The sequence below is a fragment of the Xyrauchen texanus genome, chromosome 45 (assembly GCF_025860055.1).
Source record: "Xyrauchen texanus isolate HMW12.3.18 chromosome 45, RBS_HiC_50CHRs, whole genome shotgun sequence".
NCBI classification, from domain to species: Eukaryota; Metazoa; Chordata; class Actinopteri; order Cypriniformes; family Catostomidae; genus Xyrauchen; species Xyrauchen texanus.
In genome coordinates this window covers 250420-268022 of record NC_068320.1, presented here as the reverse complement: position 1 = coordinate 268022, position 17603 = coordinate 250420, and the positions used below count along the sequence as shown (strand labels likewise).

At 38.0% G+C, this 17603-nt stretch overlaps 1 protein-coding gene across 1 annotated transcript in view; it reads left to right on the top strand.

Annotated features, from left to right (window-relative positions):
- Positions 1-1371: 1371 nt before the first annotated feature.
- The window catches only part of ptprr (protein tyrosine phosphatase receptor type R), a 69952-nt gene continuing 53720 nt past the window's right edge, over positions 1372-17603 (top strand). The window contains exons 1-2 of the mRNA XM_052118072.1: positions 1372-1570; positions 2353-2630. Of these exons, the coding sequence (XP_051974032.1) occupies positions 1513-1570; positions 2353-2630 (336 nt within the window). The 5' untranslated portion in view covers positions 1372-1512. The remainder of the gene's footprint in view (positions 1571-2352; positions 2631-17603) is intronic.

Below are 17603 nucleotides of genomic sequence, written 5' to 3'. Positions count from 1 at the left end.
GACTCTGAACATTCAACCAATTGTTTGTAATAGACCGTTTTCACACCGGGTTTTGGAACATGGAAGTAAATGTTTGCAGGGTAAACTTCGGGAGATCACAGCGAATATTATTTTCACTTGCCCATTTGTTCCAAGACCAAATAATCCACTATTACATTTGAATGACTTTCCAGAAGAGGAGAAACATATATAGCGGTGGATTAAGACAGCACAGTGGGAGAAGATGCCAAATGTACAGTCACTCTCTCTGCAGCTGTAATAGAGACCCCCTCACAGCTGCGATCATTCAGTTTTAAAACTAATTCCAGGGTAATAGAACACAAAGAATAATGTTAGAAACTTACTCTCAATGTTAAAAAAATGTATTATATAAAACAACTGAGAGATGTATTCTGCTAAATAAGGCTGAACGCATCATCACAGTCTGTGAAAAAGGTCGATTAGTCAGAAGAAATATATATAATAATGTTTAAAAAAAATTATAATACAAAATTGTACAATAAAAATTAATGTGTCAAAATATATTTATAAGATCAGTTCGAAAAACAGAAGATTATAAATCAAACAAATCTGTTTGTCTTAGCAAACATATTCAGAATAAAAACACATGTAATGCATCACACACAACTCACTCAACTATAATAATAATTGTTTATCAGCTATTATGCAGCAATATTAGTGACAGAAAGCAATCAACTCAAGTATAATAATATTAATAAGTTATTTTTATTATTGTTAGACAATAATATTAAGATTTAAAAGGAATGATTATGTTAAAAGTCTACAGTATACAGTGTTTTGTATATTGCACTGTTGCCTAAACTTTATTTATGCTCAAGATGACAAAAAAAAAAATTAAGAAAATGCTTATCAATTTTTCATCTTATGTTTTTCTCCTCCCACTCAATCATTCTTCTGAGAATTAGTGATTCGCGAACCAATCGTCATTTTGAACCGGTTCTTCCGATTCACGCGAACCGGTTCGCAGAGCGTTTGTGAATCACTAGACTGTCTAAGAACTGTTTGTGAGTTAGTTTAAATCATAGACAACGCAATATCGGTCAAAGTTTGTAGAACTGAAAATAATCTGTTTTACTCAGCCTAACTGGAAACATATGGAACAGCTAAAAAATAAGAAGCTAAATGTAGGCCTAATAACAGACATGCGCTGTTCTTATTTTGCGAGTAGTGTTCAACACTTTTACAACATGGGCTACTACTCATGGTTTGGACCATTGGACCTTCAACACAGCAAAACATCACGTGTGAACCGTGTTTCTTTGTTTTTTTTTTTTGCAATCGGTTCATTGAAATGACACGTGCAAACGAATCGATTCCTTAACATTGAATCTCCTCAGCGCTAGTGCGAGACATCAGGGTGTGTGATCCTCCTCAGATGCAGACTTATTGAATTAAAACAGCCGTCATTTCAGTGCCTCGACCACATTAGACCCTTGACAAATCTTTATAAAGCTATGTCGTTTTTAATATAACGAGTCGAATCGTTTCATCATGTTTGGGAGAACGGCTTTTGTCTTTATTTCTTCGTTGCTTGGATTACACATCTCAGGTGAGACTGACAAACATAATATGGTGGATGTTTGTTTGTCATACCTGCTATATGACCAGCATTGTGAACGTTTCATATATATCCCACATGCTTAAATGTATAAACTGATAATAACTGCATATCTCCTTGTTTTGTTCTTGCAATGTGTGCGTTTTTATGGCAAATGATGCATGTTTAGTAATGACATATGGGCAATCGTTTGACTTTAAGAGTATAAATGAAATGAAACAGTGTTGCCTTGATGCTGTCATGGAAAGGAGAGAAACATTCATTCTGTAGGAAAGGGTGATTGAACATGTCTTGTACTGTAATGAGCATGTTTCCATGTTAATACAGTTTTTACATAACAAGCGATGAAAAGCTTGCGCAGTTTTCAAAAACAATATATTAGTGCCATCCTGGATGCTAATTAGTCAATACACTTCATGAATAGGGTTAATAAATGGGTGTATAACTATGTAGTAACTGTTTCAGCGGTTTAAATAAGCAATAAGGCACCATATTGTACACATAACAACACCCTTTTGCCATTTTTTTGTTAATAAAGAAACCTAAAAAATGTGCTCGATGTGATTACGTCTAAATTAACTGGGTTTTATTCACGTCAAAAGTATTATTTGACATCTCTGAATCAGGCTGGATACATGCTACACCATTAAAACATTTTGAGGGTGAGATCTGGTCAAATTGCTCCTTAAGGTAACATTTGCAGTTTGCCACTCAGTACAGTGTACACGTGCGTTATAAAACAGAACACTGAACTGTGTTTGTCTCTCTTTCAGGCGGTATCTCTGCAGATAATGAAGTTTATCAGATACCGCACAGGCGCATGTCTAATGGACTGACCGGCGCTGGGGTCCGTGTCCAGGAGAAGGCTGTAAAATTGAATGGGGAAGTGATTCATGGACAGTCCCGGGCACGAATCGCCAAGCTGATGCCTGCAGCTTTTCTAGAGTCCCACTTCCAAAGAGCTCAGCGGAGAAAGTCAGACGTTCACTTCCTACCCAGAACTGACCATGTGGAGAACAAGCCCAAATCTGCCCATCATACAGTCACGATGGTGAGTGTCTATTGTACACCTGTAACAGGGAATTGCTATGAAAGTGCTAGGGTGTTCCAGGTGGTTCAAGGTGTTCTGCTCTCAAGTATCTACAGTATATTCGGGTCTTTAGATATGACTCCAGTCCCTTGCTCAATGTAAGTTCATGGGAAGTTATATCGGCCATGAGGAAAAGTAACAGCACACCTCTCCACCTCTCCTCAACAAGACCCATTATTTTAGGTTATCGTTCATGTCTGTAGCACAAACTGAGGGGTTAGTTAAAGGTTTTAGCAAGTTGAACATTTGTCAACTGTCTGTACACATCAAATGAGATGAAGTATGTGAATGTGTTTTATGGTGGAGTCGAATGAACTCGCTTACACTCAGAGTCAATTACACTAATGCACCTGACGCAGACCGCTGGAGACTTCCTCACACTCACGAGGTGTCCAAAAAAATCAATCACATCTCTTACATGTCAGCACGCTGCCTGTGAGATGTATTTACTTTAATGTCAGTGAAGCTTAATAGGGATGTTTTGTGCACAAAGGTCATTGCAATTAAAGCAGGTTTGAGAAGTGCATTAGCATATGTGTTTATTCACATCAGAAGTGTTTTCTGTGACTGACATTAACTTCACTGACTTCACAATAATTAGACGTATTTTCATCGTGTTGTTTACATATAATTTATTCACATATTTATCTATATATATACTGTATATTTATTTATCTAGTTTAACACTACTTGGAATTTTTAAGCGCACAGGGTTGTTTTGCACCTTTTTGTGCCTCTCTCACTTCTCTGTGTGAGATTTAGCAAGAATGATTGAATTTATGATGTGAGAGGTTTCTCCTCTTTCAGGATGAGCCTGCAGTTCCACTTCCTACCACTAGAGGGCATACTGTTTTCAGACTGTTGAGTGACTCCTTGTAATTATTAATCAGTCCCACCAGGATTTTTCAGATTATTGTGGGCTTTTCTCAAAAATGTATTCTGAAATCAACACAGTCAAAAAAAAAATTATGTTCACAAAAACGATCATTTTATTACACTATATTTGGGTCGGTTCCTAGAGGTGTAACGGTTCACTCATCTCACTCATCTCAGTTCGGTTCATGATACTGAATTCACGATTCTTTAAACTAAGCCTGAATCAAGAAAAGTTCATATTGACAGTTTTTTATTATTATTATTACTTTATAGACTTATGTAAAACAGTTTCTTTAAACATTTAGATAAAAGCACTGTCCTTAAATGTGCTAAATGATCCATCAGAGATGTACTAGGACTTCAGATCAGCACAGAACAGGGAAACACCAAATGGAAATAATAGCTAATAATTGTGCTTACTGAAAATACAGAATTATTTTATATACATATGCTGCTTACACACTGTCACACATTACAAACATTGTAAATATTTAAAATTAAAATGTTATTTTTCTAAAATAGTATTGCCTCTAAATATTATTATAAAAATACATATTTAATGGCAGTACATGCTTATCCAGTTAAAGTACAATTTACTGATGAAATCAAATCAGACATGACATTTGACATTAGGATTATATTCCCCAATAGCATTATTATACATAATATTCAGCATTATACATTGTAGATTAATATGCTCTGTAAACTTTCATTTTCTCTGGCGCTGTCAGAGCAGATCAGTCTCGCGCCTCAAATAGACATTCTATCCCTCGCGGTGAAAAGGTGCATCTCTCATCCACTGTTGGTCTCTTACAAACAGACTCACTCTCAAAGGTTATGCATAAGTCTTATGAACAATAACATGCTTCCTCATGTTAACAAAAGATATAAAAATATCAGAGCTAAAACTCACTGCAAAACAGTTGGGTTTAATACAATAAGACAAGGACCTGAATGTCATCGACCTTCTTTTTCTGGACTGCACCCTCTTGTAGATGCTATCGGTTCTTTCTTCATCAGCAGAGTTTGAGACCTTTGTATCGCTTGGCCAAGTGGCTCAAAACAGGAAGCCCCTCCTGGATGCCATCCCAAAACACATCTAAATCATCTACTCCACTCTCTGAAACTCTGAGAGCTGCTGGACCAATGGAGGTGAAGTAAGCATCGAGCTCATCTATGGGAACAGCACTGATGTCTAGGACAGCTGTGTACTGCAATTGGAAACACTTTTATCCATCAGGGCAAAGTGACGAAGATCAAGCAACCTGACCTCTTACAAGAAATTTAAAGCAGGCTGGCCATCTGATATGTTCTGTACTTTATGAGTTTGTCCTCTGTGTTGCTATATGCCTCTTCAACTGTGTGGAGTATTTGTGTTTTTATTGTAAAGGTCAGGTCAGACTTTTCAAAGTAATTGGAACAAACATCATTTGCTAGCACTTTGTTTGCAGCAAAGTTATTTGGAAATCCTCCAGGTAGTTGAAAACCTTTGTGGTCACTGGGTGCCTATTTTGGAAGATGTCTAGAAGCTGGAGAATTACCTTGCAGTTGTCTGCCACAATATTTATTTAGATTTGCAAGGACTAAGCAAGCTCTGCATTCTGATGCATTTCATGGTGCAGTTCTACTTGTGAAAGCCGTGGACAGAATATGTGGTTATATCTTGAACATAAACATTAAAACACAATGGGGTTATATTGAATTAAAATACAATAAATGTAATCAGTGTAAATACATATGCATTGTTGTGTGGACATTCAGCTGTCGGTTGATAGTCAGTTGTCAGTGTTTAATTAAGTATAAAATGTGAGTCCAGTCTGAGGCTAATAAAGTGCAGTGCTGATTTGTGTGTCATGAGTGATCAAGAGTTCAAAAGTCTGATTGCTTGGAGGAAGAAGCTGTCCTGATGAATCAGCTAGTAATACTGCATTTCCATTTCAAGAAAGTTGTTGTGCAATCCAAAGTGTTCTGAGACTTATGCTTCTCCAGCGGTGGCAAAAGAATTTTCAGCATGCATCTGCCGCTCTATATTTGGAGTCTCATCAAAAATGACAGCAACAGGCTTTCCTACAAGACGTGTCTTTATTGATTACTTTTACCTAGCATAGACATTTCCCAAGTAATTCTCCTGGAGCTGGTGAGCACCAGGTATGACACCTCCATTGACAACCCATTGACAAGACAGGATGATCACTTTTCAAGAGTGGGATGTTGACCGCTTTTCAGATGAGACTCATTTTTCACAAATCTATTGCACAAAATATATGGTACATTCAGGTAGGGCTATCAAATTAAAATATGAAATTTGAACAGTCGTCGAATTTAAGACAGAAATGCACATTCGAATGCTAAAACTGTGTATTCGAATTTTGGATGTGTGCCAAGTACTGATGGTGACTTCAGATTGATCGTATTCTTGAACTAAATGAGGCTAGACACTGCACAACAAATACAGTCTATCAGAAAGCAGGTGTCTGAAGATGCTTTTTAAAGTTCTTTTTAATTAAGCATAGCATCTAATAAACAGCTCTCCTGCACGAGACGCTGCATACAAAAAAATTAAACAAAACAAATACGTTCGTCTAGCGTTCGTTTATATAGAATAAACAAATGGATGGTTGCAAAAGCGTTCGGTGTGAACAGCCCCTTGCAGTAGGTGAAGGTCTTTGACCATTGCGTCTTGCTCTCTTATAAATGTTTCTCAGATTAAACAATTCGTTTTTTATACGCTTTGTCAGGAAAGATGTTCAATTTGGATATGAGTGTCTCGAGATCCTCGCGTTTGGTTCCAATCTGTTGTGTTTTGTCTGATTGAACAGCCCCTGGCCTGGGCTCATAGTCTGAGCCGCTTCACCACAGAGTTCAGCAGAATACCACTGCTATCTGGGAATATTGCTACTCTAAATACAACTGTACTGAATAAAACATAATGTGGTATTTTGCTATTATTAGTATAGTATAGTAGTTGTGTACTGTGGCATCAGTCGCATCATACTGTGGGAACCCTCCCCCCCCCATTTTATTTTTGAATTAACATTTGAAAATTTGGTCTGACTAAAACTTTTTATTTATTTATTTTATGCACATTAGTTTAAAATGAAATGCTCTATTTAACAGACAAGAATGTTCTTTGCAATAATATAACAGTGCTGTAAGGTTCTAATTTAATTTCACGAATTAAAGAATTTAAATTTGTTGTTACTATGATTTTACTAGAAAAGTACCATGGCGAGACTATGGTTACTGTAGTAAAACCATGGTTCATTTTTTGTTAGGTAGGGTTAGGGGTTGGTGTAGGGTGTCTGTGGGACTCCAAATAAACACAATAAAAGTGCTGCAATTATGCCACTATACTGTATGTTAGTATTTAAACAGGGGTGTAAGAGTATCTGCCACTATTTGCACTAGAGTGCTAATAACATCTAAGCCATCAGTGGATTATTTACATTTGTGCTCTAGCATAATATTGCACAGGATGCAAAAAGTTTGCTCCTGCTCTCATGCAAACTGTTCAGGTTTTGTTTAGCTTGGTCTTTTGCAGTTATTTTAGTTTGCAAGACTACTTGAACACATAATATCATTGGGTCATCTCTGTCAATCCATTGACCCTTCATGAAACACCACCCACCTTAGTGTCTGTTACCTTTCACAGCGCTTGGTCTGCTTGGAGAGTGTAGCTGGGAAAATTGGATTACATTTCATTTCATGAAATCCCTGCTTAATGTAGTCATGGAATGCATTAGGGTAAATGGATTTGGCGTGCTGTCCAGACAGAGGGGCTTGAGCTCTGTGATCCCCCCCAAAAAGGTGTAAACTAACTCAAAGACAGCCTGTCTTATGTGGCTTTAATGAAGTAAGGTCTGTGTTAGTCGAAAAGCTGGTCAATTTATGTTACCATGGTTGTGGTGTTGCAAGGCTTGGACATAGTGTCTGAGAAGAGATTTCCTCATTTGTGGCACCAAGGTAGTACAAATGCAGTGGTAAGGAGAAGCGGACTTGCAGTTGTAAAGTCTGGGCTCATTACAGCTGTGCCGAAGGGTGATGGCAGCACAGACAAATGGTGTCAGTGGAAGCATGGTCAAATACATACATGGTCATCAATGGAAGGTCGCTTTTGCACTGATGTTCCCGGCCAAATTGAAAATAGATGCTAAGGATGGCCCCAGAAAGCAAATGGATGGAGTAAGTTATTATGTGGTACTCACGTTGCAGCCAAGTGGACCGACTCACTAAACATTCAATTGACCACCCGAGGAAACTGAGCACCCTTTTTTTCTTTTGTGCTGGTTCCGCCTAGTGGCTGGAGTTGTTTTGTGTAGTAGCATTCCTTCGGGACAGTGCTGTGGATGAATCTGCATGTTTTTTCTGCTTATGTCTCCTATTGGTTGGAGTTTGTTTTGTGGAGTATTTCTCTCAGGACATTGGAGTGACTTGGTCATTTGTTGCACTCATGTAGCAGTCTGGGGTTTGATTGTTGCACTAATGTTGGAATGTGGTTGTTATCATTTTATTTTTGACACACAATCTATTTTTCTAATATGTCAAAATGTCAAATGTTAGTATGAGTGAATTGTCCCTCTACACGTGGATTGTGAATGGGTTGGGGCACCCCATTAAAAGAAGGAACATTATTTCTCTTCTTAAACTTAAAAAATATGATATAATGTCCATCCATCCATCCATCCATCGTCAACCGCTTATCCTGTGTACAGGGTCGCGGGGGGCTGGAGCCTATCCCAGCTAACATTGGGCGAAAGGCGGGGGACACCCTGGACAGGTCGCCAGTCCATGATATAATGTTTTTTCAAAAATGTATATTTGACCACTGGGAGTTGAAAATTTTGGGAAGATATGGGGTGGACAAGTTTTATCATTACACTGATAAGTAAGCATCTACAAATTAAAATGTCTCAAACAGATTAAAGATAAATTAGAAAGAGTCATTATTGTTTTAGCAAAAATTCATTGGCAAAGGTTGATTTAGGCTAATATTTACACACCTAACGCTGATGATCAGGGCTTTCTTATAGATCTTGAAGGGATGTTGCAAGCCGCTGGCACCCCTCATGATATAATATTGGAAGGAGCCATTAATCTATTGATGGACTCAAGTCCTTGATCATAGTGAAGCAAAAGTGTGTAAGCCCCCAAGAGCAACACTTCACAGGAGGTGTAAAAATCCTTGTTTTACAGATATTTGGAGACTTTTGAACCCATCTGGTAGGGACTAGATATTTTTTTCATCAGTCCATAAGATTTATTCTAGAATAGATTTTTATGTATATCTGGATGGTGATTGCTCATTTGGAAACAGCTTAGTCTCAGATCACACCCTGGTGAGTTTGAGGTGTTGCCACATAGAGAGAAAAATAAATCATATATTTGGTGCTTTAATGGACACCTTTTGCAAAATCCTGAATTCCAACAAAATGTTATTGGCTGAAATCAGTGTTTATATGGAGACCAACTGGTCCTCAGTATCCTCTGTGGACGTGGCTTGGGAGGCACTTAAGGCAGATCTTAGGGGTCGGATCATACAGTATACCTAATTCAGGTGGAGTTGTTGGAGTTTGAGTCAGGTGACAAAGCAGGGAAGCTTTCGGCTAGATATATAAAGCAGAGAGAGTCTTTTTCTACCATTCCCTCATTGAAATATGCTGGTGGTAAAATATTTACCTTGGCCATTGTTATTAATAATGCTTTTAAAGAACTCTATCTTTATTTCTATGGTTCCATGTCTTCATCTACTGATAAAAATATTAGAAACTTTGTGGTACCATTAGAACTCCCTAAACTGATGACTGAGCACTGACGACTTGATTCTGAGATAACCTTGGAGGAGCTTGGCGAGGTAATTAAGGCCTTGCCCATAGGCAAAGCTCTGGGTCCAGATGGCTTTGCTGCTGAATTATTTACATCTTATGCTATAGAACTGGCTCCACTTTTGTTAAAAGTTGATACGGAATCATTAAATAATGGAAAGCTTCTGCCAACAATGACACAAGCCCAGATCAGTCTGATTCTTAAAAAGGACAAAGATCCAAGTGAGTGTAAGAGTTAACGTCCAATTACCCTGATCCAGCTAAATGTAAAAATATTGTCAAAAATTTGGCGTATGATCAGACTGCCAGTTGCTGCCATCTCACTTGATGCTGAAATGGCGTTTGATTTGGTAGAATGGGATTATAATTAGTTAAGATTTTGGAAATATACGTGTTCGAGAATACTTTTATTGGCTGGATTAATTTACTTTATAGATGCTTGGTAGCATTTAACTATGATTGGGAAGGTTAATGTTATTAAAATGAATTGTATTCCAAAATTCAACTACCTGCTACAATCTCTCCGTGTAGATGTCTTCCTCTCATATTTCATGCAATTTGATAGCATTGCGAAGTCCTTCATTTGGAATGGTAAGCATCCCATATTATATATCAATATGTTACATAGGCCGATTGACAGTGCTAGGGCTACCCAAGATTTAGTTTTATTATTATGCATTCGGTCTGAGAGAGCCCCTCCCTGGTGTTGAATTGAACAGGAAGTTCTTGCCCCAATTTTACCATTGCAAAGACTTTCTATCAAACTAATCAGAGAAGTTAAGTTACACCCTGTTATCTTGCATTTTCTCTCTAATTCGGACATTTATTTAAATGTTGCATCGAGCATATGGCTGAACCCAATATTATGTATTAATAAGTCCTCCTTCTGCTGGTCAGAGTGGATTTTGATGGAGGTTAATACACTCGGTGACCTATATGAGAGTGGAGTGTTGAGATCCTTTGAAAAGTTTGTACAACATTTTGGGATTCCCAGATCTCAGTTCTATAGGTATTTACAGCTGTGCCACATGTTCTGTACTATTTTTGGGAGTAGCATACACCTAAAGCAGCAGATACTCTGGGAGTGGTGATTACTGTTTTTGGAAAAGGTCATAAGGCATCAGTGTATTACTCCCTGCTAATTCAGAGTCTGGGGGACAGAGATCTAACTTCTATCAAGAGATTATGGGAGAAAGATTTAAACTTGGAAATGGAGGAGGGAGTGTGGGCTAAGATTCTAAAAGTCAAGTTTGTATCTAGAGATGCAAGGGTGTGCCATATGCAATTTAAGATTTTACATAGATTCTATTTGACCCCCTCTAGATTGTATAGGCTTGGTCTTAAAGACACACCCACCTGCTGGCGATGCCAATCAAAAGATGAATACTCAAGCCATGCTTTTTGGTGGTGTGTTAAGATCCAAGAATTTTGGTAGAAGGTTCAGAGTTTTATGTGTGACGTATTGGGCACTCAAATTTCATTTTGCCCCTGACTCTGTACTTTAGGCAAGGAGGCGGTCATAAATATAGGGCATAAACACATAAACAAATTGGGTCCTGACCAGCGTTATGATAGAGATTTGAAGGGGAATGAAGTCGGCTGGAGCGCCCTCATTTTGGGAGTGGTGCGCGGAGATGGGGTGGGTGGCAGCTTCCAAGGAGGTGTCATGTAGAAGGCTGGGGATCTGGGATTCGTTAGATGATAAATGGGGTAGTTATTTTGAGTTTTTGGGGGACTCTCTGAGAGGGGCAGTGGAGAGAGAAGTGTAGAATCAAATGTCTATGATTATTATTATTGTGTGTGTGAATGTGTGTGTGTGTGTGTATGTGTGTGAGTGTGTATACTGTATGTGACCACAGGGATGTTTATTGAGGGTCAAGGTGGGGTTGGTGATTGGGGAGGGGTTATAGTGGGGGTTAAATGTTGATTCAGTGTTTATATGTTTTTGTTTTTCTTTGTTATATGTATGAATCAATAAAAAAAATTAATCGGAAAAAGAAAGCAAGATTACATTTAATAGTGGAAGGCAAATTGTAGCTTCCATGGCTCTGTTGTTTTAAGCATTCATACGGTAGTGCTCACGTCCTAAAGCCTAAAAATGTGGGGGCTATACTATGTTTGAACAGGTGAGCAGACAGCCTTCAGAAGGAAAGACCCAAACAAATGTGAAAATTAATGTGTGTGTGCTGAGTGCATGTGTGTCTGCAATGCAGTCCCCATTCGTGGCCAATTCTGGGTTGCTGCGTTTTTAGCTCCCACTGGGGGTGATAGTGAGGACCTTCTAATGAATAAATCAGATAGTGTGTTTTTTTAAAGAAATCTGGCTAATCTGACCATTCACAGATTTGACGAATGCTAGAAACTGTGATTAACCTATTAGGAGAGGAGTTTGGACAAGGCATTGAGTGTATTTTGCCTTGGCTACAATGCAAAAAAGTAGCTGGAGTAGAGATTCTTTGCTAATGCTAAAAGAATAAACAATAACATCTTGGAAAGACACATATAGAGAAGCAGTATAAAAATCTGTATACAATCCTGTGTAAAGAATGGAAGTAACTCTAATAGACACCTGCTGAAGGTAATATTGTTGATACCCCTGTGGGAGAAGCAGAAAGATAACTAAAGACGTTGCTTTAAAGAAAGCAAATTAGGCATGTTAATATGTACCTTAAACCAGTGGAACGTTAATGAAATGGCAAATCAGTCAAAAACCATGAGGATTATGAGCCAATGCATCCTGTGGGTCATGGCAGCTGGAAAGGGGGCTGCACTTGCACGGGTAGAAAGACACTTAGTACTTCTTAGGCTCTGACAAAAAGGATGGTGTGGCCACCATAGTGACCACTTGGTCAAAATAGAAGAATCGGAGGCTTAGTTTACAAATATGGAGAAATCCTCTACACTTATAACGCTGGGATGGAAAGCTGAGCAAGCACAACTTCAGGGTTTACTGTGTCATGGTAACTTGATAAATCTAGTAAAATATTCAAATTAAGCTTATGCCAACTAATTTCTTTGATTTGAGATTAGTATATACAGAAATCCTGGAGAGGGTGAAACATGGCACCTGCAGACACCTTTGGGATGGAGCAAAAAACACATGTGAGGGAGAGCTGTGACAAAACCTGCACACAATTCTAGATATATAGAATGGAACAAACTAGGGCTGGGATAAACGATTAAGCTTTAAACGATTAATCTAGCGATTATTTTTTCGATGCATCGATTAATCTAACGATTCATTTTTTCAGTCCGATTCGATTTCGATTCGATTAATCAACTTGTGACAACACCGGTAATACTGGTTTCATCGGGGGTGGGGGTGTATAAAATGTAAAAAAAAAACATTTGCCGGGAGTTTGCTTGACTGGCGATCTGATCAATCAATCATAATATGCCATTTTTGTCCGACAAAGTAGTCAGGAGAGAGAAGATTAACGTTGGTGGATTTGAATTTGAATAATGGATTGTAGCCTACTGTACTGACATCTTTCCGTGGTTAAAACAACAGTCCTTCTGATGTAGGCTACATTCATGTTTAGCATATTTGATGCTATAAATGAACCAAGGAAAAGATGATCGGTTCACGAGCAGCTTTAACTGAGGCAATCTGTCACGACACATTAAAGAGCCACAAAATAGTAGGCCTATTTATGGTTTAATTTTCTTTGACTGACCAAATTTGAAAGTTGAGACTTTATTAAATGTTACCTGCTTGGTCCTGTCTGTCAGCGCGTTGTCAGTGTCCTCTATGTATTTTTCACGACATTCATAGCTATAAGCGCATTATTAATAGCTATAAGTGAAAACTTTAGGTGTCGACAACGTATTATAGCCTACTCCAACATCGAGTGCAAAGTGGGGAGTTGAAAAAAAACTTACGGTGCTCTGTCATCTGCTGGTGCATTGCCGTGGTGCTAGAATGGAAGGCCATCTCCATTTTGCAAAGACGACATATCACGGAAATGTTTCCTTTTAAATTAAAGAATTCCCATACTTTAGAGCAGGGGTTCTCAACCTTTTGCAAGCTGGGCCCCCCCAAAGCTGGTTCATTGCAGTTGGGGCCCCAGTGCGCCCCGCCCCACCCCATGCTTTATTGTTGTTGTTATTATTATTATTATTATTATTATATTTGGCAGTAGCACCAGACTTCTAATGTGAGCTTGCAGGCATTATTATTATTATTATTATGAGTAATAGTAGGCCTATCATCATTACTAGGCTATTGCTATATAATTATATGAGGTTACATGCTTTATTGTTTTTATTATTATTATTATTATTATTATTATCATCATCAGTAGGCCTATTATCATTAATAGGCTATTGCTATAATTGGGAATTGGCACCAGACCTCTGATATTAATTTATGCTTTATTATTGTTATTATTACTAGGCATCATCTGCATTTTTTACAGAAGCTTGCTGGTAGGTGATGTTAATGTGAGACCTGAGCCTGCTTTGCCTTGCAAAGATCCTCAATTCTTGGCTCAATGTTTGATAAACATAGCCTCAAATCATCCTCGATTTGTGCACGATTGCGGTATTTCGTTTTGAGTGCAGTCATTTTTGAGAATCCTGCCTCACACAAATATGTCTACGCGAAAGGAAGGAGAATCTTCAAGGCGACGTCACAGAGTTCAGGGTATTCCTGCATCAATGCTGCCCAGAATGACGAAAGATGGCAGGAGCTAAAGAGTTCCTTCAGTCTACTGTCACTCTTCAGCTCAATAAGCTGTTCCTGCATATCAATTGATAGCTCATTTGCTGTGCACACAAACGGGTCTCGAACCCACGCAAAAGAGCGATAATCCTCTTTAAAGTACATCGCAAATTGTTTTCTCATTGCTGACAGGTGCTCAGACGCTGATTGAAATAGGGAGGAGAAATCGTGTGACGTGCCTGCATCAGTGATAAAGTCTGCAAGGCTGGGGAACATGTCGCAGTTCCCTCGACTCTGGCCATGCCAGAGGTCTAGTTTTTGTGTGAAGGCGTGCACTTTGTCTGCAAGGAGCAAAATATGAGTTTCGCGGCCTTGCAAAGACAGGTTGAAATCAAACAAATGAGCGCCGTTTTCTAAAGTTTATGAGCGCAGCACACACAAATAAACTAAATTGACATACTGCAGTTAAATTTAAAAATGTGGTGTTTTTATATTTATAACATTTGAATACAGTTCAGCAACATACATCACACGACCTGATGACCAAGAGAGCTGACAATTGACCATCACTTAATTTACCATCACCTCACGATTGAAAATGTGACACTGATTTCATATGACAGTTCAACAAACAAGTTAATAATATTAAGTCACTTACATTTTAGACGAAATAATGACTGTTTTGGTCTATTTTAGCAGCGAAAATAGATCCGATGAATCCAACCAAAGATCACAGCATAACCATAGCGCATCTCACAGCAATACTCAATCGTGTTTTGAATGATTCAGTGTTGTGAACGAATCGGTTGAGTCAAAGATTCAATGACCCATTCACAAACATCTGTCTCATTCTTGATGAATCGGCCGTTTGAACGAATCGTTTGAATGAATGACTCAATGACTCGCTTAATGAAACCGCTTATGCTTATCGCCTGCATTTGCGCTCACTATCGACAAACCAATCAAATTTGTTAAAAACTTTTTTTTTTAAATCAGTCCAAACACATTTTAATTTTTATTCAGGAGTTATGTATATACAAAACTATACGTTTTTATGACAGTAGTTTAGTGATAAAAAAAATGTGCCCCAAAATTTTTTTTTTTCCAGTTTTTTTTCCCTTCCATCGTAGCCTACTCGCGCCCCCCGGGAGAGTGTCCGGGGGGGCTTTTGGCTTTTTGTGCCAAAAGCCCCACCGGTTGAGAACCACTGCTTTAGAGGAACGAGTGCATGCCGCCTTGCACTTCTGATAGTCTGAGGAGCCACTCGTGTTGCTACTACTCGACAGCGCCGCCATCTTTGTTTTGGGTCTGACGAATCGACGCGCATATTTTGCGTTGTCCCAGCCCTAGAACAAACTCTTGTAGACACCTACAGAAAGCCTACAGAATGCAAACATACCTGTAGAAACCACTATATAACTGCAAGCATATTAGTCCTTGAACCTCCCCTTAGTTCATGCTTGCACAGAGAAGCCAGCTCAGACCTTGGACCTTTCCTTAGCCCCTGCTGTATAGGGCTGAAACTATTAGTCGTTATCGACAATATCATCCAGAAAACAATATTGTCAACAAAAATTGTAGGAGAAACTGCAGGAGAGGAAGAATTACACAGCTCACAGTCCAGATACACTCCAAACTTTCACCGCTACAGGTGATGTGGTGTATGAGGGTTATAATGCAAAAATACAAAATAGAGCTGCTGCTCAGCTGAAGCTAAGTTTGTATGTCGAGCATCTTTAAAAGGAAACACCCGGTGTTAACATCTTAAATGCAGTTATATTTAATACATTATAGCTTTATTAAAGTTCAAATAATATGGAAGCAGGTCATGTGAATAACTACAAACTCAGAAACTGGCATTTCTCTGTATGGTCAGCACCTCATCTATGAGTTGTGTGAATGTCCTGATCTGAGGAGGAGAGCTTAAAACTGCACCTGGCTGATGCACACTCTGTTGTGGGATGCTCGTTCCTCGAGAGCACACCCTTAATGCAGCTAGTTTATAACGTGATGACTCGTAACTTATTGAATCATAATATATGTCACTGTGCATTTGTTTTTGTGAATAAAATTGGCTATATGTAGCTTTATTAATAAGAGAGAGTTTGTTTTTTGTGAGTTAAAGATTGATTGAAATGAACAAAAAAGTGAGAGGGTAGTCTTCACCCCATTATACACTGATCAAGTACAAAACAATATACATTTACTTTAGGAACTATACAGCTGAAGAATTTTTACTTATCTGAGAATGTTGAATATAATATAAAAAATTAGGGCTGTCGATTTAGTGCATTAATTCAGTGCGATTAATTTTATAAAAAATAATGCATTAAAAATTAACGCAATTAATCGCATGCCCCCGTATGAGGAAGATTCCTGAGAAATGCAAGCTTGTAGTACCACCTGTTTACTCCAGAGGGCAGTAAGTGAAACTTCAGCTGTATGAAAATGCACAGTTTATACAGTGAAGAAACACTTTGTAGGCAGAAACACACAAACATGCAAAACCGAACTAAGGGATCTCAAGATGTGTTTAAAGATTGAGTATTAAAACTATATTTAACTTGAAACAGTGACCTAAAAATGTTATGTTTATGATGCAACGCACCCGAGACGCGACACAAGCATGTCTGACACAGGTGTAGATTGACGGGCTCTTAAACAAGCCCTCATTATAAATCTCCAACTGATTGACAAATTCACTTGTGAAATGGATTGCTGTGAACTGTGTGACAATGATTGACTTATGATCAATAATATGGTAGTAAACAATACAATGTATTCTAAAGCCGCTTTTGTATTGTATTATCAATGATGAACTCTACTGCCACAAGAATGTAATGCATTTTAATTATCTGAATATTTTATATATATATATATATAAAGCCTGTTTTTTAGCCTTCACGTGGTGTGCAATATTTTAGTGCTAATAACGAACCACATCTCAGATGCCCAATAGTTCAGTTCACTTATAATATGTATTTAGAACGGCATTGGAGGAGCATTTTACCAGAATAAGCGAATTAAACTACTGTATACTAGCCTACAAACAGACACATACAGGACTTCCTGGAGAATTCAGAATGTCAGAATAAAAGCGTGTGGGTTTAAAAGTTAAAGGTGCACAATTAAAATATATGATTATATATTACTATTATAATATATTATTATTTGTTTACAAATGATAATAATATTTAAGTTGAATGGGTTCCAAAAAAATAAATGTGTGAATGAAAAGTGAGCTGATGTCTTACAACTAAACTGAACAAAAAAGAGATCTGAATCCTTTAAAGTCCAGATACAAGCTGCTTAAATTTAATTTATGTTGTAGAACAAAATGTGAAAGTCTCTTCTAGTAAAGTTATCTAAAGTCTGTAGATATGTCAAAAGTGCCAGTACTTCAATACCAAGTTAACACTAAATATTTAATAAAGATGTAACAATTCCAATATTTCTGCAGTAAAGATAGTACAGAGTACCTGCCTTTATTTATTTTATATCAAAATGCTCCTTCTTTCATATCCAAGCCGGTGCACAACTAGAACAACTGACAAAAGATCAGATGAAGAGACC